The 21,123-nt window shown below is 37.4% G+C and overlaps 1 protein-coding gene across 3 annotated transcripts in view; it reads right to left on the bottom strand.

Moving 5' to 3' along the window:
- Positions 1 to 20,813, bottom strand: part of ANKRD17 (ankyrin repeat domain 17) — a gene marked incomplete at both ends in the record, with an annotated part of 168,896 nt that extends 148,083 nt beyond the window's left edge. For all 3 annotated transcript variants that reach the window (XM_080698023.1, XM_080698024.1, XM_080698026.1), the window contains one exon: positions 20,403 to 20,813. In XM_080698023.1, coding sequence (XP_080554149.1) covers positions 20,403 to 20,813 — 411 coding nt within the window. The remainder of the gene's footprint in view (positions 1 to 20,402) is intronic.
- Between the last annotated feature and the right edge of the window lie 310 nt (positions 20,814 to 21,123).

The raw sequence follows: 21,123 nt of genomic DNA, 5'->3' as shown, positions 1-21,123 counted from the left end.
AAGGGCATTGACCTCCGAGCTACACACCCTGCCCTACTTTTTATTCTTTATTTTGAAACTGGGTCTCACTGAGTTGCAAAGGGCCTCACTAAGTAGCTGAAGCTGTCCGTGAACTGCGATCCTCTAAATGCTGGGATTACAAGTGTGCGCCATCACACCCGGCTTCCCTTCCTATCTCTTTCTGATAATATAATCCTCCTCTTATATAGAGAACATATTCTACATGGTTCTCGTAAATGTTATTTTTCACAACTGAGGTCTACCTAGAATATCCCATTCCTTTTCTTTGTCTACATCCATCTTTGCTAAAAATAAAGCTAACAGAGAAGAAAAGAGAGACCAGAAATGCTGAAACATTAATGACATTATTCAAGTCTGAATCCATCCACGGGGCTCTCACTTGCCCCCCACACATGCAACCACACACTATGGTTACAGAGATAATGAGGCCCTTTTGCACCTCAAAAGCAGTCTGAGTAATACAATAGCATCTTTTCTTGCTCTTCAGTATGCTTTAATCTAATCTTTAAACAGTATCAGGACACTGTGAAAAAAGTTAAAGGAATATGCTGCATCCCTCTATTTACAAGGTCAGTCAATATTTATAAAATAAGCCTAAAGAAATCATGTGACATATTGACAGTTAACTCATGAGGAAATAGCTGTACACTTTATTAAATATATTTTCCCATACATACCCTTTACCTAGCTAGGGGGATAAACATGTAAAACCAATGATCTCTTCTTTTTTTCTGAATCAAGATTCCAATGGTTTCAGAAAGAAGAATAGTTGGCAGTCATTTATAATTTTCTAATAGATCATTATCAAAAGAAAAACCTCTCTGAAAAACTATGTAGTAGGAACTCCTGAAAGAAAAATTCTGTAACTACTGGTGTGATAACTGCAGAGAGTTAGGAAAAAGGTGTTTACTTTTAATTTTAGAGGTTATAAAAAATAGGAAAGATTAATCATTGAACTTCTCAAAGGACAAAAGATGCAATCCAGTACTACTGACTCAGAATTTATAATCCAAGGTTCACAGACCTATGCAAGAGCTCTTTAACTCCCTGAAACTATATGCAATCTGCAAAAATTTAAGGTGTTTTTTTTTTTTTTTTTTTTTTTGGTGGTACTGGGGTTCCGGGAAACCCTTCTACTTCCAGACTACACTCCCAGACCTATTTTTATACTTTTTTTTAAATTTGGAAACAGGGTCTCTTAAGCCAGCATACGCGATCCTCCAGTCTCCACCTCCCAAGCACGGGGATTACAAGCATGTGCCACCATGCCCGGCTAAAGTATGTTTTAAGGAAAAGCAAATCTAAAGTGTACAAGAGAATCTAACTGAAATCTCTAACCTAATAATAGTAAAGGACGCTGTTTCTGCCTGAAAAAAAGTGACAACTACATTCTAGAATTGTATGTCAGAACTAAATTCAGAGTACTATCACAAGTTAACAAGTACCTCCAACATGTAAGGCAGTGTGCTATGCTAGATATGTAAATTATCTTCATTCTTTGGAGAAACTCTGTTAAAAAATAATCATTAGCCCCAACATGGATAATGAAAATAAGGTTAGGTAGCCAGGCATGGTGGCACACGCTTGTAATGCCAGCGCTTGGGAGGCTGAGACAGGAGGATGGCACAGGTTCAAAGCCAGCCTCAGCTACTTATTGAGGCTCTCAGCAACTTAATGAGACCCTGTTTCCAAATAAAGTATAAAATAGGTCTGGGAGTATAGCCCGGAGGTAGAAAAGTCCCTGAATTCCACCCCCAGTATCACCAAAAAAAAACTTTCCCCAAATCACACATTACTAAAGCAGGATTCCAAAGCCAGCTTGACTTCAAACTCCTTCTGTATCATGTTTCATTGCAGAATATAATTAAGAAGAGAAATAGAGAAAATAGGTTATTTTAGAATAAAATGCATTTTTTTGGTCAGGCACAAAATGCGTGAAGTACTCACATGACTGGAGTTTAATGAAATTGGAGTCTATGGCTCACACTTATAATCCCAGTTCTTAGAAGGCTGAAACAGGATGACTGCACGTTTGCAGTCAGCCTCAGCTAAGTTTAGTGAGGCCTTCTGTAACTTAGCAAGACCCTGTTTTCAAATAAAGAATAAAAAAATAGAGCTAGGTGTGTAGCTCAGAGGTAGAATGACCCTGGGTTCAATCCCCGTTACTGCAGGAAAGGAGGGAGGTAGGGAAATCTGACCCTTTTTCCTAACTGTGCTTTGATGAGAATTTTCAGAAAAACTTTGCTATGGTAGTGAGATCAGTAGGACCTTAGTATTTAACATGTACAAATCTTAAATTCTAGGTTGCCTAAGCTAATGAACAGGTCCTCTTGTTAAAGCTAAGCTATTCTCCTGTGCTCCATGGAATAACAAACAAGAGGACCTGGTTGCTAAGGGTAAAGTAGCTAAGAACATCATAATATTAAAAGAATTCTCACAACTAAGGCACATTCACAACTTTAAAACATATTACCTTACTTGGATTTACCCAAGAGAATTCAGGTACTAGAGCTCAGGGTGTAGCCAGAAAGCTGAGCTAATGATAGAAGGGATCTTCAACTGTGAAGTGAGTATGTGGAAGAGAAAAGGAACAAGTGAAAAGACTGTATACAAAGTAAATTAGGAATGTTTTAAAGGGTCTGAGATGAAGAAAACATGACAGAATCTTTGCTTTGACACTTGCCATTTTATCTAGAACCCTACCTAGCATTAACTACTAAACCAACAGCAGCAAAGTCATAGGTATATGGTTTGCTAACTTACCATTCCCAGAAAAGATAAAAAAGGATATACATTTCCCATTATTCTTATTTCTACCTCTTTTTCTAACAGATGAAGTATTATCAATTTTAAATTTCTAGGGGAATCTACCATCTAAATCCTAAAGATCTTAGGAAAGCCAAAATATAACCTTCAATGGTATCTAATCAAAACAACTATCATTTGTGGACTTTTTATTACAAAAGCCCACTGCCTTAGTCTGTAGTAATACTATCAGCTCCACCTAAAATAATTACTATACATACACATTTACAACTGAAAATTTTTGGCAATCTACAAGTCTATAAATAAAATAATCAAATTAAGTGGAATTGTGAAGAAAAATAAAAGATATTTTAAATGTAAAAATAGCCATATATCATCCAGGCATGGTGGCACACTTGTAATCCCAGCATTTGGGAGGCTAAGCCAAGTATCTGAGTAGCCAGCAAGCCCATTTTCACAAGGCCTTCCAATCTTCCTCATAAATTCACAAGTGTTTTTGCATACTTTATCACCTGTCCGCTGCCTAAAGAAGGTATTGGCATGCTCCTTTTGTTTGAGGCTCTAAGAAATTCAGTTCACATGTCTCACTTACCTGACAGGATGAATTAAGAGGGATAACAGGGTCTAAAACAGCATTCTTCCCATTTTACATTTTAAAAATATAAAAGAGATCATCTTCAAGGCATGCGTTTTATTTGAAGTTTCAAAAATGAAAAATAGCATACTGATTGATTCTTAATCCTGACAATTATGAAATCCATCTCAAGATCAAAACTATGACTTTTTCCAAGAAGGAAATTAAAGAACCAACAAGTTGAAACACAACAGAGCAATGTTAACTAGCTACACTTGGATAATGTATTTTGGGTATAAGGGATAAGTCACTACACATAAATTAGAGTAAGATATCATTCTTGTAGATTTGTAAAAAAAAAACCTAGCTGGAATAGTGAGTGCTACAATTTATATAAAACATATTTCTTGAGTAATTAAGGCCATACAGGCCATAAAAGGTTACTAAGGAAGCAGCAGAGCATAAGTGTTAAAAAGCCAACTTTGACATGAGACTGTTCATATAACATTTCCATCATTAATTGACCTTGAGAAAAGTATTTTTCTTTGCCTTGATTTTTTTTAAACTATGAAATGTGGATAATATTATCAACCTCAAACAATCAGAACTATTTCTGGCACATAGTAAGCACACATTTAAATACCTACAGAGAAAAAGTGATATTTGATGAGATCCTTTATGGATAAGGCAGTCAACAGAAAGCACCAACTGGAAAGAAGATATGAATAGGACTTGAAAACTGACATTTGACCAAGAAGATTTCATACCACTACAAAATCACCAGTGTTAAAAATAATGATATAGCAGACAAACGAATCTGTTATGTAAGATTATCATTGTTAACTTTGGATAAATTGCTATATTAGACGTCAACCACTAAGCCAAGCATGAGAAGGAGGAAGGAGGAGGGAATGGTGTGAGGTAGGGGCTAACTGGGCGATGTGTGCACGTATATCTACACAAGTTTTTTATCCCATTATGATGTAGGAATACAGTGCACCAATAAAAAATAAAAATAAAAATAAAATGATGATATAGGCAAGTATTACTAAATAGCAATTACAAAAACAGACCCATGTATCATTTGGTCTGGCACTTTTACCACTAGAAACATGCCCTACCATAATGGAGAAATACATATACAAATACCTATATGAAAGAGTCAACTGCAAAATACTAGGTGCAACCCAAATTTAAGTGAATTAGAAAACAAATCATAATACCTGACAAGGGAATACACTACAGACATTAAAAGCAATAACTACCTACATGTGTGTTCACATGGAAAGTCTATGACATATTATCAATTTAAAAAGACAGTATTTTTATGTTCCCATTTACACAAAACAAAAATTTCTTTACATAAATAGATATGTTTGTATTTGTGTGAAAATACAGAAGAAGGCATAGAATTACATATACTTAAACTTTATATCTGGGATATAAAAAAAAGGACATTTGCACTCTTATTCTGTATCTTTCAACTTCTACAGTCTACATTTACTATGTGATTTAATAAAATAGAAAAAGATAATGTACTCTACCTTTCAGATTCCTCAAACAAAATAAAGATAAACAAAACAGGATTTTTAAAAAGTGAGAAAGTCTCGGAGTGTAGCTCTGTGATAGAACGCTTCTGGGTTCAGGAACAAGTATAGAGACAGACAAAGAGTGAAACAGAGAGGGGAAAAACATATACAACAGAAAATTGAGTGATGGGTGCCAAAGGCTAGAGGAAGGGGAAAATGTAGTTGTTACTCAATAGGCATACTGTACAATATCAGTTTTTCAAGATGAGAAAGTTCTTATGATATATTGCACAACATTGTGAAAATACTTAAAACTATAGAACTGTACATGTAAAAACAATTCAGATGATAAAATTTGTGCTACTGTTTACTATAATAAAAACGATTACTAAAACCGGGTGTGGTGGCACACACTTTTAATCCCAGCACTCCAGAGGCTGAGACAGGAAATTGCAATTTACTGCCAGCCTCAGCTACTTAGTGAGGTCCTTTGCAACTCAGAGATCCTGTTTCAAAATAAAGAATAAAAAATAGGGCTAGGGGTGTAGCTTGGAGGTAGAATGCCCTTAGGTTCCATCCCTAATACCGCAAAAAAAAAAAGTTATTAAAAAAGTATGCACTAAATTACTTTAAAAATCCTTAGTTATCAAATAAAGCAATTGCTCAAACTCCCTTCTAGTACTTCAGTGTCAAAAATAGTTAAAAATATAACATAAAATAGGAAAAGGAACACATATAAATAACATTTGTAGAACATAAATCATTTTAAGACTGATATAAGGAAGAGAATATTTAGTTTCTCCCAACAAATCTGAAAACAAAACTGGGTTAATAACTACATCATACCAAGTACTCCAAATACTATCTAATATCTGGTAATCTATGATTGCAATATGAACATATTAAGAGGATAAAAAGATAATCATTTCAACAACACCAAAAATGCATGTGATAAAATGGGATGGTACCAAACTAAAAAATTTCTATGTAGCAAAGAAAACACAAGTCTGAAGTCAGTCTACAGAATGGGAGAAAATCTTTGCCAGCTATTCCTCTGACAGAAGACAGATATCTAGAATATATAAAGAACTCAAAAAACACTAAAAAAAAAAAAAAAACAATAAATGGTCAACGGAACTGAACAGAAAATTCTCAAAAGAAATACAATCTTAATTTTATATATAAAATCCAGTATCTTTGGCAATTAGGGAAATGCAAATGCAAATCTAAACCATAGAGATTACATCTAAGTACAGTTAGAATGGCAATCATCAAGAATACAAGCAACAGTATTTGGGAGGCAGAGACAGGAGAATCACAGATTCAAGGCCTGCCTCAGCTACTTAATGAGACCCTCCACAACTTAGTCTCCGTTTCAAAATAATGAATAAAAAACAGGAAGCCAGGCACAGTGGTGCACACTTGTAATCCCAGCATTCGAGAGGCTGGAGGATCATGGTTTGTAGACAGCCTCAGCTACTTAGCAAGGTCATTTGCGACTCAGTGAGACCCTGTTTCAAAACTTTTTTAAGAGACGTAAAAAAAAAAAAAAAAATAGGGCTGGGGTGTAGCTGAGAGGTAAAATGCCCCTGGCTTCCATCCCCAGTACCGCAATAAATAAATAAATAAATAAATAAATAAATAAATAAATAAACAAACAAACAAATACATAAATAAATAAAGAGGGCTAGGGGTGCAGCTGGGAGGTAGAATGCCCCTGGGTTCAATTTCCAGTACTGAAAAACAAAAAAAGAATACAAACAATAATAAATGTTGGCAAAGACTTGGGAAAATGCAAACACTTCTAACACTGTTGGTGGGATTTTAACTTAGTACAACCACGATGGAAATCAATATGAAGGTACATCAAATTATGGAACCAACCCAAGTGTCCAGCAATAGATGAATGAATAAAGAAAATGTAGCCAGGTGTGACGGCGCACGCTTCTAATTCCCACGCTTGGGAGGCAGAGACAGGAAGAACACGCAGGTTCGAAGCCAGCCGCGTTGGCTTAAGAGACCCTGTTTCCAAATAAAAATATAAAATAGGTCTGGGAATGTAGCCCGGAGGTAGAAGGGTTTCCAGGAACCCCAAGACCACCAAAAAGAAAAAAGAAAGAAAAGAAAATGTGTTATATACACACAATGAATTCTACTCAGCCATAAACAACATTGTCATTTGCAAGAAAATGGGTAGAACTAGAAAATACTACACTCAGTGAGATCAGCCAGTATCAGAAAGTCAAGGATTGCTGTTTTCTCTCTTATGTGAAAGCTAGAAAGAAAGTAGAAAACACAAAGGTCTTTGGATACATGTGGAAAAAGACCAGTAGGATAATAGAAGGAGGTGGGGGAAATGTGAGAAGGTGAAAAAAGAGTACTGAAGAAGAAAACAATTCAAATAATGCTTTGGCAATACATAAAAGCATTACTTGTTTTGCTATCATTTAGAGAGGGAGGAGGGGATAGTGGAGTGTGATGTAGAGGAAAGCACACCAAGAGCTGTATGCATGTATGTTTGTATCACACTGGTCTAGTAAAAATATAAAAATAAAATAAGAGAAAGACAAGAATACCCTCTATTATCAATGACATTCAACATTTTGGGGGCACTCAAAACTGATGCAAAAAGAAAAGAATGCAAGTATTGAAAAATACAAAATAATTTGTTGAAATCAATATGACAGTTCAGTTAGAAAATTCAAGAGAACAGAGCCGAGCATGGTGGCGCATGCTTATAATCCCAGAATTCGGGAGGCTGAGACCAGAGGATCACAGTTTGCAGACAGCCTCAGCTACTTAGTGAGGCCCTCTGCAACTCAGTGAGACCCGGTTTCAAAATAAAGAGTGAAAAATAGGGCAGGGGGTATAGCTCAGAGGTTGAATGCCCCTGGGTTCCATCCCCAGACCAGCAAAAAAAAAAAAAAAAAAAATCAAGAGAATAAACTGATGTACTGAAGTCAATATGATCCAGTACTCCATTATACCTCTATTTCTCCCATAAATTAACTCAAATCACAATATATATCCTATCAAATGTAAATGAGAATATTTTATGACAACTTTGAAAAGATAATTAGAAAAGCACATCTGACAGGTTAAACAGACAATATTCAAAACTCTTTCTTCCTTTCTTTCTTTTACAGTACTGGGGATTGAACCTAGGGACATTCTACCTCTGAACTACACTCCCAGCCTTATTTTTTTATTCTTTGTTTTGAAACATGGTCTCACTAAGTTTTGGAGGGCCTTACAAAGTAGTTGAGGCTGGCCACAAATCTGATATCCTCCTGTCTCAGCCTCCCAAGTACTAGAATTACAAGTGTGTGCCATCACACCCAACTCAAAACTCTTAACAAGATCTTAACATCAAAGCATGCTAATGCATTATGTTGAACCATATGAAATCACAAATATTTAAGAACTTTAGACTTATAAAAACAGCAATTTCACAAAGCTCAACTCATAATAACTAAAACTGATGTGGAAACAAATGAGTACGAGGAATTTGGGGATGCTAAATACTGAAATTTCTCCACCCCACCCACAACACACAAACCCCTATGTGGTAGAAAACAGACAAAAGAGTTCACTAAAGTGTTTAGTACTAATAATGTCTCAACAAATATCAGAGGATTTTTTATTTCTTATCCCAGCTCAATTTACCTAGTCACAGGAAGAAAACTGAAAGAGAAGTAGAAGAGGAAGTATAGAGGCGTAAGTTTCCTTCAACAACCCTGGAAAAGAAAGGATATCTACAATGAAACTTAAAGGACAAAAAAAAAAAAAAAAAAAAAAAAAAAGCCAGGGGAAGAATAACCTCAGATGTAAAAAGATCCCAAGCCAGAAAGTCTGCATATTTAGAATAGAAAGGTCAGTGTGACAAGAAGGTAGTGAGTGAACTGAAAGGGATACAAAAGGAGGCCAGGACAATAGAAGCAGCCCTGGAAAGTCTTGCAGGCCAAGTTAGGAGTTTGGATTTTATTCTAAGAGCAATGAGACATTAAATAATGACTGGCATTTCTGTAAAGTCTGCCTAGTTGCTTGCTGTATGAAGAATGAAGTATGGGGTCTAGGAGACCAAATTAGGAGACTACCATGAAACTGAAGAAAAATAACACTGCTAGAATGACAGTGATAGAAATGGAGAAGTAAAATCAAGGAATACTTTGGAGGTCTTATATACAATACTCTTTCCCTTCCTGCTTAAAAAAAAAAAATGTTGCATATACACACTATGAATTCTGCTCAGCCATAAAGAACAAAATTATATCATTTGCAAGAAAATGGGCAGAACTAGAAAAGAAGCTAAGTGAGATCAGCCAGTCTCAGAAAGTCAAGGATTCCTGTTTTCTCTCTTATGTGAAAGCTAAAGAGAAAATAGAAAACATAAAGAACGTTGGATACATGTGGATAGAGGGGTAAATTTCCTTCAACAACCTCTTTTTAGCAACAGAAAACATTTCTTTGGAAAAGCATTCTATGATGCTCAGGTAGGAATGACCTGTCCTGTCCTACACAAGGTAGAAAAATATGAAACTATGAAATGTGGATATTATCATCAACCTCTTGAACAATCAGAACATAGTAACCACTCATAACAAATAAGGGGCTGGAGACATAGTGGTAAACTGCCTGCCTACTCTGCCCCTGCCTCACAAAGCAAAGACAAATAAAAAGGACTGTGGGGGTGTAGCTCAGAGGTAGGATGACCCTGAGCTCAATCTCCAGTACCAAAAGAATTTCCTATATAAAAAAAAAGTTTTTCCAGCCAGGCGTGGTGGCACACACTTGTAATCCCCACACTTGGGAGGCGGAGACAGGAGGATTGCGCAGGTTTGAAGCCAGCCTCGCTGGCTTAAGAGACCCTGTTTCCAAATAAAATATAAAAGAGATCTGGGAGTGTAGCCCGGAGGTAGAAGGGTTTCCAGGAACCCCAGTACCACCAAAAAATAAATAAATAAATAAAATAATAATAAGTTTTTCCATATTATAAAAGCTTAATAAACAGAAAATATAAACAAATGGTACATCATAAAGGATTAATACCCACAAATATAAGTATCACCAACAAATGTCTAAGAAAAACACAGGCTACACTAACAGAATAAGTGAAGGATAAAGGATTTCATGTTCCAAATGAAAACACAAAAATCTGCTCAATACTGACAGAATATGGAAAATAAAAAAATTCCACTTTAACAGATCTTTTAAAACTAAGAAAACTGATCTTATTTATATTGAGTTTTTTTACATACTTCTGATAGAGTGAAACTTATGGGTATGTATCAAATTTACATGAGAATATCCTCTGGTCCAACTTAGCAATTCCATTTTCAGAGATCCATCCCAAAGAAGTATTTTTGTACTTGAAAATAATTGTGCAACAATGCAGCATTGTATTTGTAACAGCAATGTAACCAAAATAAATACATGCCCACCAACATAAAATAAATTATTAATATTCATAGTATGGAACATTCACAAGTAAATGTGAACAATGTGAAAAATTCTAATGCATTTTATTAGACACACACATCCCTCCCTTTCTCTCTCTCAAAATAACCTAAAAGATTTGACATATAACAAGTTGTAAGCAGCATATACTCTAAGAAAAGGATAAAAACCACTACATACTACAAAACTTTTACAAGTATGAATATATTCATTAGTTTCTATAGTTAGATAATCATTATCTAACAACTGCTCTCTTCAATTGATATATGTAAAGAATTCTTAACCTTTCTGCATGCAAAATTTCTAAGTGACAGCTCTGTTCTTCATGATTGACTGGTATATATCAAGGAAAAAGAATGAAGACAGGTTACAGAAGGTAATTCTAGAGAGCAAGATTATTGATGATTTTTGTATTCTATATTTTTGATACTGTCAAATTTTCTACAAATATGTATATACTTGTAGAAACTAATGTTTAATATTAATAATGAAACTAATGCACTAACAGTTAGTGTTACTAATAAAACTAATAATGCTTAATTGGTATTTAATATGAAACACTATATTTAAAACTTAATCTAAAAGATTATTTTTTACCCTACATTGTCCTGTACTTTAATTTCTCCTGTTTTAACAGATCTCGACCTATAACAATCACCAAGCATATTAATATAGACCCCCTTTCTTACTAGAAAATCTTCAGGATAAAATTAGAATGCATGACTCCTAAGTTTAATTTAGTTGTCAAGGACATTCTATAAAGAAAAAAATGCTATACACAGATCTCATCCTCAATACCAAAAATTACTGAGTTACGCTGAAAACAGAGACTTACAAATAAAGTAATAATACACAAAATTATCTTCAAAGTTTTATTACTAGTGTCATTAATACTTAAATTTTATGATTCTAGGAAGCACTTTTCTTCAAATCCTAATAATTCCTAATTGATTTTGCTAGGGTATTAGTGGTAACTATATTCTAAAAATCACGTAGGAAACTAAATTCCATCACTGTGAATGTTCCACAGAAGTAAATTTTACTAACATGTATAAAGTCACTTAAATTGTATATGTTTATCATATGAGATTATTTTAAATACAACTAATTTAATCAGAGAAGGAAATGGCTGGGATTATTAGATACTGTAAACTGCCACATATAAGAGATACTAATAAATGTTTGCCAAGAATTAACTCCTAAATTTTACCTCACCCTAGTAAGAGCTATACTAGAGTTTGTAACACAACAATTTTCATTATAATTCTATATGAAAAGACAAACATGGCATAAGGAAAGAGACAATAATGGGGATAAAGGCTGAACTGGAAAGAGACCTAGTACAACACAAGCATTAAGACTTCCTTTTCTTCTCAGGTTTCATTTATTTAGGATGATAGAAAAGACAAAGGAAAATAGATTCCCAAGTTAATGGACATGTATTCCAAATTCAAAACTAATGAAACTAATCTTTCCACAGATCCTTCTATAATGGTGTGTGTGTGTGTGTGTGTGTGTGTGTGCGTGTGTGTGTGTGTGAGAGAGAGAGAGAGAGAGAGAGAGAGAGAGAGAGAGAGAGTGTGTGTGTGTGTGTGTGTGTGTGTGTGTGTGTAGATGAAACCCAGGGATAGTAACCTCTGAGCTACACTCTCAGCCCTTTGTTGTTTTTGTGGTACTGGGAATTGATCTCAGGGGCATTTTACCTCCCAGCTACATCCTCAACTCCTTTTATTTTTTGTTTTATTTTGAAACAGAATCTAAGATTCTAAGGTTCTCAACTTGGTGAGGGCTTCACCAGGTTGCTAAGGCTGTTGAACCTGCAGTCTTCCTGTCTCATCCTCCCAAGTACTAGAATTATAGGCCTGCACCATGGCACCCAACTCCTCTGAAATAATTTTTATTCAAACGTTTTTAAATTATATGAGATGGATCCATGAGGAAAAGGCCCAAATTAAGAATTGGAAGAAGCTCACAGGCAGAGCATATGCTTAGCTGGCACAAGGCCTGGGTTCACCTTGAAAAAGTTTTCATTTCTTCACTTTTGTTTTTTCCCTTTTTATTTGAATCTCTTGAGAGGTAGAGGTATAAAAGGTTAAATTAGACCAGCTAATAGTCTTTTGGGAAAGAGCGAAAAGGAGACAAAATTCCCCGCTAGAGAGCACAGCTATTAACTAGTTCCACAAATATGTCATGCCTAGTCTAGTAATCTCAAGAAATAAAAAATAAGTTTACTTATTTTCAAGATTAATATAACATTAGGTGATATACCTCATTATTTTCTCCATATTTGAGTAGCTGGTTAAATTGAATAATAAGCAACAAAAATATAATTAAGTATAATTAATGTGTGTGGGGGTGGTGGTGGTGGTGGTGGTGGTAGGGATTGAACATGGGACATTCTATCTCTGAGCTATATCCCAAGACTGTTTGGGGGAATTTTGTTGTTGTTGTTGTTGTTTGGAAACAGGGTCTTGCTATGTTGCTGAGAGCTGCGCTAAATTATGAGGCTGGCTTTGAACCTGGAATTTTCCTACCTCAGCCTCCCAAGTACTAGGATCACAAGCATATACCACCACTCCCGACTCTAAAAATTTTTTAAAACTATCCTTCTCTAGATTATTCCCCCATTTTCACAGCATAGCAGCCAGAAATATAATCTATTTTGTGTAGATATACCATAGCATTATTTAAAATAAGAATTATGATTTTTGTTATCTCTGATACCTATTTAAACTCACCCATCACCCACTAAGTTATCTTTATAAAAATTCAAAATACACTACTGTCATAAATACAACTACACTGCCTCAAATATACCTGTTATTTTTCTAATCAAATCAATAACATAATCAGATGCCAGCAGAAGCAGTCTAATGAATGGTCTAGTGATATTTAGAAGTAAAAAATGTGATGTTTAAATAACTGTTTATAAAGACTGATTATTCAAAACAAAACTTTCACAATATATCTCCAATTAGGTTGGTAAAGTTCAAAGCAACTAAAAATTAGAATCCAATTAAAACACCTTATAGAGGTCCATGTAAGTAATTACAGCCAACTTGTCACCTCAAGTTTTTGAGGTGAGCCGTGTGTGGTGGTGTACACTTGTAATCCAAGCATTTGGGAGGCTGAGACAGGAGGATGGGGGTTCACTGCAAGCCTCAGCTATTTACAGAGGCCCTTGGCAACTCAGTGAGACCCTGTTTCAAAATAAAAAATGAAAAATAAAAAGGGCTAGCCTGGCATGATGGCACGCGCTTGTAATCCCAATACTTGGGAAGCTGAGACAGGAGGATCATAAAGGTTCAAAGCCAGCCTCAGCTACTTAGAGAGACGCTGTTTCCAAATAAAAATATAAAATTAAAATAGGTTTGGGAGTATAACCCAGAGGTAGAATGCCCCTGGTTCCCTCCCCAGTACCACAAAAAAAAAAAAAAAAAAAAAAAAGATTTGAGGTTCCACATAGTTCCCATAGTAAGTGGCTAATAAAGGAGTATGTATAAATATTTTTACCTCAGACTTCATGATAAGCTAGAACAAGTTAGATGCTAAGCCTTACTTAACACACAAAGTACTGTACAGTTTGAGACAAAAAGACAAGCAAGATAAGATTTTTGCTTTCAGATCTGACAGTCATGGCACTCTAGATGTAAATTGCTTCATCAATTAAAGGGCTAAAGAGATAAGAGAGTAGGCACAGTGCTGGTTTACTAGGAAGACATAAATCTAAAACCTGTGATTCATAAACAGATCTTCTCTGCTACCACATTACCTTCTTTTTTTTTGGGGGGGGTGGTACTTGGGTTTGAACCCAGGGACATTCTACTTCTAAGCTATGGTACCCCGCCCTATTTTTTATTCTTTATTTTGAAACAGGGTCTCACTAAGCTGCGGAGAGCCTCACTAAGTAGCTGAGGCCGATGGCAAATCTGTTATCCTCCTGTCTCAGTCTCCAAAGTACTAAGATTAAAACCACATTACCATCTTAAAAGTGGTTTGCAGAAGTGGGCATGGTGACACACACTTGTAATCCTAGCATTTGGGAGGCTGAGACAGGAGGATCCTGGATCATGGATAGCCTTAGTTACTTGGTGAGGTCCTTTGCAACTCAGTGAAACCCTGTTTCAAAATAAAGAATAAAAAATAGGGTCGGTTATAGCTTGGAAGTAGAATGCCCCTGGGTTCAATCCCCAGTACTGGGGGGGGGGGGGGGGTTTGCAAACTTTAAACAATCCAAATAAATGGCTGCCAGATTCCTTTCTATCTCTAAGGGAAGAATTATTCAAAATGACAAGGCAGTAAGGGAAGAGGAGGAGGTCACAGACCTCTCTGGGAATCTAATAAAAATTCTGCACACATACTACGGGACTGGGGGAGAAAGGAAAGGAAAACAAAAAACTCTGTAAGCTCCTTTCACACAATTTTTTTTGTTTAATTTCATGGTATCAGCTGGATATGGTGGTGCACGCTTATAATCCCTGTAATTTGGCTACCTTACTGGCAGAAAGTGTCTTCCTCTATACATTAGAGATGTTACACTCAATATTACATAGCTTAACTAAGCATGTGAATGAGTGAGTGAATAAATGAATGAATGAGCATGCTTTGAATAAAAAATATTTAAATTCTATTCTAATACTTATTAGCTATATGATCCTGATGAAGTTTTCTAAGCCTGTAAAACAAATGTTCTGTCCAAGCATTTTTATACTTCTAAGACTTGAGCATTACACACCTTAAACAGGATATACTAACTTCACGTTCACATTTAACTTCACATTCACAATTCCCAACCCTGTATTTACTCACTGGCACTTTTTTTCTTTTTTTTTTGGGGGGGGGGGTTTACTGGGGATTGAACCTAAGCGCTTTCTACCTGAGTTACATCCCCAGCCCTATTTTATTTTTTTATTTTGAGAAAGGGTATCACTAAGTTGCTGAGGTCCTGGATAAATTGCTGAGGCTGGCCTTGAACCTGTGATCTTCTTCTCAAATCCTGGATTACAGGCATGAGCCACCACACCTGGCTTCACAGGTATATTTTTAAATCTATGTCTTAACAGTTTTGTTACCCAATACAACACAGTATAGAGCATAAAGTAGGAATTCCAAACATGTATTGGATAATGAAACAAATATAGTAACACCTACTTCATTAGAGTTATGGTAAAAAAAAAATGCATTAACTCATTTAACTCTCATAATAATGCTCTAAGGTAGGATCTATTATTACTATCATTTACATATGAAAAAACTGAGGTGAAGAGAAATAAATTTCCCAAGTTCACAGAGGTACTAAGTAATGGGTCAAGAATTTGAATTCAAGCTCCATGCTCTTAACCATTACCTAGACTTCACACATAGGAGTCACTGGGTAAATAATAGATTTTACTATGTTTTAAAATCTAAATATTATCTAGAAGGCGTAAGGTACTTATCAATCAATGCCTATTAGTTAAAATGGACTTCCCTCTAGTACCTATGGAAGAACACCATAACTAAGAGAATAAAGAAATTGAAAGATGCTGAACTCCAAACTTAAGCTACTGAGAGCCTGTGGATCCAAAAAGAAAGAAGCTCTACTCCTTCTCTGTGTCTAAATAAACTCTGGATCCTCCTAAAATACTATTCACTGAAAATGTTTTTTATTAAGCACTGTGCTTAAGCAGGATAGGAGAAAGATAATTAAGAAAACACTGCTTCAAAGATCTTAACAACTAGTTTACAAATACTGCTACATCAATTAAAAAATGAAACAAGCAAGCATCTCTGGGCTAATCTGGGATTCTTCCACATTTACAACCAAGGAATTTAGCATTTTTGCATTAAAAACAAAAGATTTGGAAATGAAGTTGAAGAAACACCCTAATTTTGAAATAATTTTATCTTTTTCCCTCATTTTCAACCCTATCTTTAGTAGGTCTATAAACAGAATCTCCCTAGCCTTGCAAATCCTTTCGGTACTAAGTCAGTACTAATTTATTTACTGGCTTCCCTTGTCGAAAATTTCTCTCTAAATTTATCACTTTAATGCCACAGGTTAGCTACAAAAATAGATGAAATTCTTATAAACTCCCACTATATTTACATTTTATGCATCATTAACAAAAATATTACTTTTGAAAATAAACACCCAACTTTTAGTACCAAATTTGAACACTATGAATTCTTCTTTAGAAAACACTATTGTTCAAATACATTAAAAATATCCTTTAAATAAGTCAATGTTATTTTTGTAATGAAGTATACCCTTCACCATTTTTTCTTATTTGAGTAAAAGATATAATTTTAGTCCACTAATTTCAAACCGGGCGTGGTGGCGCACGCTTGTAATCCCCATGCTTGGGAGGCGGAGACAGGAGGATCACGCTGGTTCAGAGCCAGCCTTGCTGGCTTAAGAAACCCTGTTTCCAAATTTAAAAAATATATAAAATAGGTCTGGGAGTATAGCCCGGAGGTAGAAGGGCTTCTAGGAACCCCACTGCCACCAAAAAAAAAAAAAACCTGCATCACGGCTTTTACGTTGGGAAACAAGTTTCTATTTGTCATATTGGTCAGTCACCCACTAGAAGCCAAGAATATTATGCCTTTTCGATTTTTTTTGTTTGTTTATTTTGTTTTTTGCAGTACTGGGGATAGAACCCAGGGGCATTGTACCTCAAACTACAGCCCCAGACATATTTTTTAGTCTTTTTAATTTTGAAACACAGTCTCACTGAGTTGCAGAGGGCCTTACCTCCCAAATGCTGGGATTACACGAATGTGCCACTGCAACCGGGCCCTTTTCAATTTTTGATCTAAGGTCTCACATCAAATAAAGGAGTGAAAGGGAAAAGGAGAGCTCTTGGCCTTATACTTTTGTTTCCAGATATACTGAAAGTCATGTAAATTACCTAAAGCATAATCATCCTATTTTAAAATACTTTGGAGAAAATCCAATTCTCAATAGCCAACACTAATGTTTGACAAAAATTATATTCTGATTCATCAATATTTAAATAAAGCTCTTAGATACTTCATTCTCCTTCCCATTTTTCCCTTTCAGCAGAGAATATCCAGCCAGCATTTTTTTTCTTACCAAACCAGTGTATTTGTTACATTGAGTCACTCTTTATACTTTTTTCGGCTCAAATGCTATAGAAGCATAATTTTCATATTTCTTTATAATCTTTTGATGATTTTTACTAAAAAGATTAACTCTAAATTTTGTTATCCATACTTTTAAATTGTGTAGTCTGTAACAATGAATGAGAAAAGTTTACTGTGATTTTAGCCACAAGGCTTCCTAACTCCATAAAGTTAAAACTTCTGATGACACGTCAGGAAAGTGGTAATCAAAAGAAAACATTGCACAACTCACCTATTTGGCTTATGGTATTCAGCAACCATCAGGTTTATTTCTTTACCTTGATCAAAAAACGAAGGCCAAGTATGTGCAGAAAAAAATTTATTCCTTTTTGTCTGCTCACTCTGCATCATGTATATATTTTGTAATGGTTGCACTTCCTTACACATATTTTTCCTGGCTCATCTTTATAACAAATAACAAACCCATTGTTTATACCACTGTGTAGAAGACAGTACAATGCACATTAAAAACTAAGCAACACTCCCCCAGTTGATCAAAGTCAACATATACCACTCCTATTTTCCAAGAAAAAACACCTGACCCACAATATTAACTTATGTACAAACATACAGCCATCTATGATTTAAGGGATTATTAGCCCACATTCCAGTGGACAAAACTACAAACCTAAGTAGAGTCTGCAGCAGAATATTCCAGTAAGCACTGCATTCAAGTATCATGACATTATTCCAAGCCAGAGCTTGATACGCTGTTGGAAGTTTTAAATTTTTAATAAAATATTACAGCTACTTTGCCCCTAGCTGCATAATTGGGCAAATTGTAATTAAATTGTAATCCAGTGCCCACATTTTTTAAAAGAGATACAAGAAAATAAGTTATCATTAAAAAGTGTACACTTGTAATCCCAGTACTTGGGTGAGACAGAATTGTAGACAGCCTCAGCAAGTAATGAGACTTATCAACCTAGTGAATCCCTGTTTCAAAATAAAAATAAAATAGAGCTGGGGGTATAGTTCAGAGGTAGAATGGTCCTGGGTTCAATCCTCAGAATCACAGGAAAATAAAAGTGCACTGGTCTGAGTTTCTTACTATTACCCACATATTTAAAGAGGCTGAACTAGTATTTTATTTCTAAAAAGTTTCTCATGATTCTAAGTACCATAACAGATTTTACTGGTGATGAGGATCCCATCACATCTTTTTTTTTTTTTCATGGCTTCAAATGAAGCCTGAGCAACACACTATCCTCAAACATCCAATCAAGACAATACAAAATCTATCAATACAAACAAACCTATCCTCAGAATCCAATAAGCCAAAGAGAAATAATAGCAAGGAGTGTTCATCTTTTTCATACACTCACTTCAACTCTTATATCTCTACCTATATAACTTCATCCAACCTGAGATTAAAAGAAAAAAAAAAAAAGAACCAGTTCTTATAATAAGAAAAATTTAAAGCCCTTTAAAAACTACTTCTCTAGTTGAACAGAACCTGTATGCAATATCAGAAAACCAGCCTTGAGGAGAGTGGTGGCACACACTTGTAATCCCAGTACTTGGGAGGCTGAGACCAGAGGATCACAGTTTCCAGACCAGCCTCAGCAACTTAGGCCCTACACAACTCAGTGAGACCTTGTTTTGAAACAAAAAAAAAAGTAAAATAGGGCTGGTGGTATATCTGAGAGGTAAAAGGCCCCTGGGTTCCATCCCTAGTACCACCAAAAAAAAAAAGAAAAAGAAAAGAAAAGAAAAGAAAACCAGCCTGTCACCAAGCTCTGTTTGTGGAAAAGAGTAAGTGGCATGGTACTTGTAGACAAAACAGTTGTTCTCTTCTCTCAGAACTAAAGTTTTTATCAACTTTTAAAGCTGTTTTCGTTTGCAACTTCTCTAGATAAAAATTTTCCTAGCTTCCATTTCGGGAAGAGGACAAAAGAGCTATAAAAGAGACGGTAACTACTAAAGCAGTCTCTTAGTTGGCGATCAGTATGGTCTTAACAACTGAGCTTTGGGTTATAAGGCCTTCCTTCAGGAATAAGGTCCTGCAACGCCGCCTGTCTGTGGACCCAGGAAAAATTATAAACAGTTATTATGAAACCAGATCACTAGGACAAATCAAGAGGCCTTCCTATTCCAACTCACCACAACCAAGCCTAGTTCCAAAAAGCAGACTCTTTGTTGCCCCATATTACTTAAAAAACAGGACCTAGTTTAATTCTTCCTACCTATGGAAGCATTTGAAGATGTACATATGTATACGGGTAAGGATCAAATACATTTCTCATCTTCTAAGTTATTCATAAATCTGTATAGGTAAAGATCAGTTCATCCAAAATCCTTGAAATGTAGAAAGTGAAGGTTACTTCAGCTACAACGGTTATAAAAAAAAACAAAAACCCTGCAGCAGAACAGTATGGAAAAGTACAGCCTCTCACGTGTCTCTCACGTACCCGAATACTTAGCTCGAGTCCACTACAATCTTACAATCCCTGCAAAACTGCTCCCCTCTACCTCACAACTGGGAGAAATGTACCAACCTCCTCCTAGCCTTTCCCCGAGAGACTCATCCACCTATTATCTTACCCCTCCCGTCTTAGCTCCGCCCCCGCCCCAGGAACAAGGTGGCCGTACTGGCCCCAGGCAGACCACCCTCCTCCCGGGTGTGTGCAAAGAGGGGATCTAATCAGCTCCTTTCATTCTGAAGCATGGGAACCATCCCAGGATAACCGGCTGTTCACCAACTCTGTGGACTCCGCGATCCTCCCACCCCCACGTGTCAGCTACCCTCCCCCACATTCCCACACCTCACGATTTAGGCCGAGGAAAGAAGAAAGGGGGCAGTCGAAAGCCTCGTCCCCAAGATAGATCACCCTGAGGAATCTGTCCCAACGCAAGTCCCCTCCCACCGCCGGCCCCTAACCCTTACGGCCCCTTCCTCCCTCTTTCCTTTGAACCCAGGCCCTTGCCTCAGAAACCTCCTCTTCCTCGTCGTCGTCGTCCTCTTCTTCCTCGCTGTTGTTGCTGCTGGTGCCGCCGCCGCCGCCGCCGCCGCCGCCGCCGCTGTTGTCGCTGTCGCTGCTGCTTTCGCTGCTGCTGGGGGGTCGGCAAGTCCGGTTCCGCTTGGCCTTGTGCTGCTGCGGCGGCTGCTGCGGCTGCGGCGGCGGCGGCGGCTTCTTCTTCAGGAGCAGGTCGCAGACTCGCACCATCCCACGAGGAGACGAGGCCGAGCGAGCCCCGCCGCCGCCGCCAGCGCCGCCGCCGCCGACCTCCGCCGCCGCGGGGGGGCCCGCCGCCGCCGCCGCCACCGCCGGGGGGCTCCCTTCTCCCTCCGCCGCCGCCGCCGCCGCCGCCGCCGCCGGAACCGTCGCCTTCTCCATCCCCGGGACGCGGGAGGCGCGGGCGGGGGAGGGCGTGGGGTACGCTCTACCGCGACTTCGGCCGCACCGGGGCCGACACAGCGCTGGGTGCCGCCTCCGCCGCCACCGCCTCGGTCACCTCTACTGCCGCCGCCGCCGCCGCCGCCGCTCCGCCAGCTCTCACCTCGTCTCGCGATACTAAGGGCGGGGAGCCCGGCGCAGGGCGGAGGGAGGGCGCGGGCGGGAGGGAAGGAAGGAAGGAGGGAGCGGGGGGCGGCGTCGGGACCCGCGGGCGGCGAGGACGCCGGGAAGTGCGCCCGGGACGCGGCCG

This window comes from Muscardinus avellanarius (genome assembly GCF_963383645.1).
Source record: "Muscardinus avellanarius genome assembly, chromosome: 6".
NCBI classification, from domain to species: Eukaryota; Metazoa; Chordata; class Mammalia; order Rodentia; family Gliridae; genus Muscardinus; species Muscardinus avellanarius.
The sequence above is the reverse complement of the archived record's forward strand: the minus strand, read 5'-3'. Positions and strand labels throughout refer to the sequence as shown.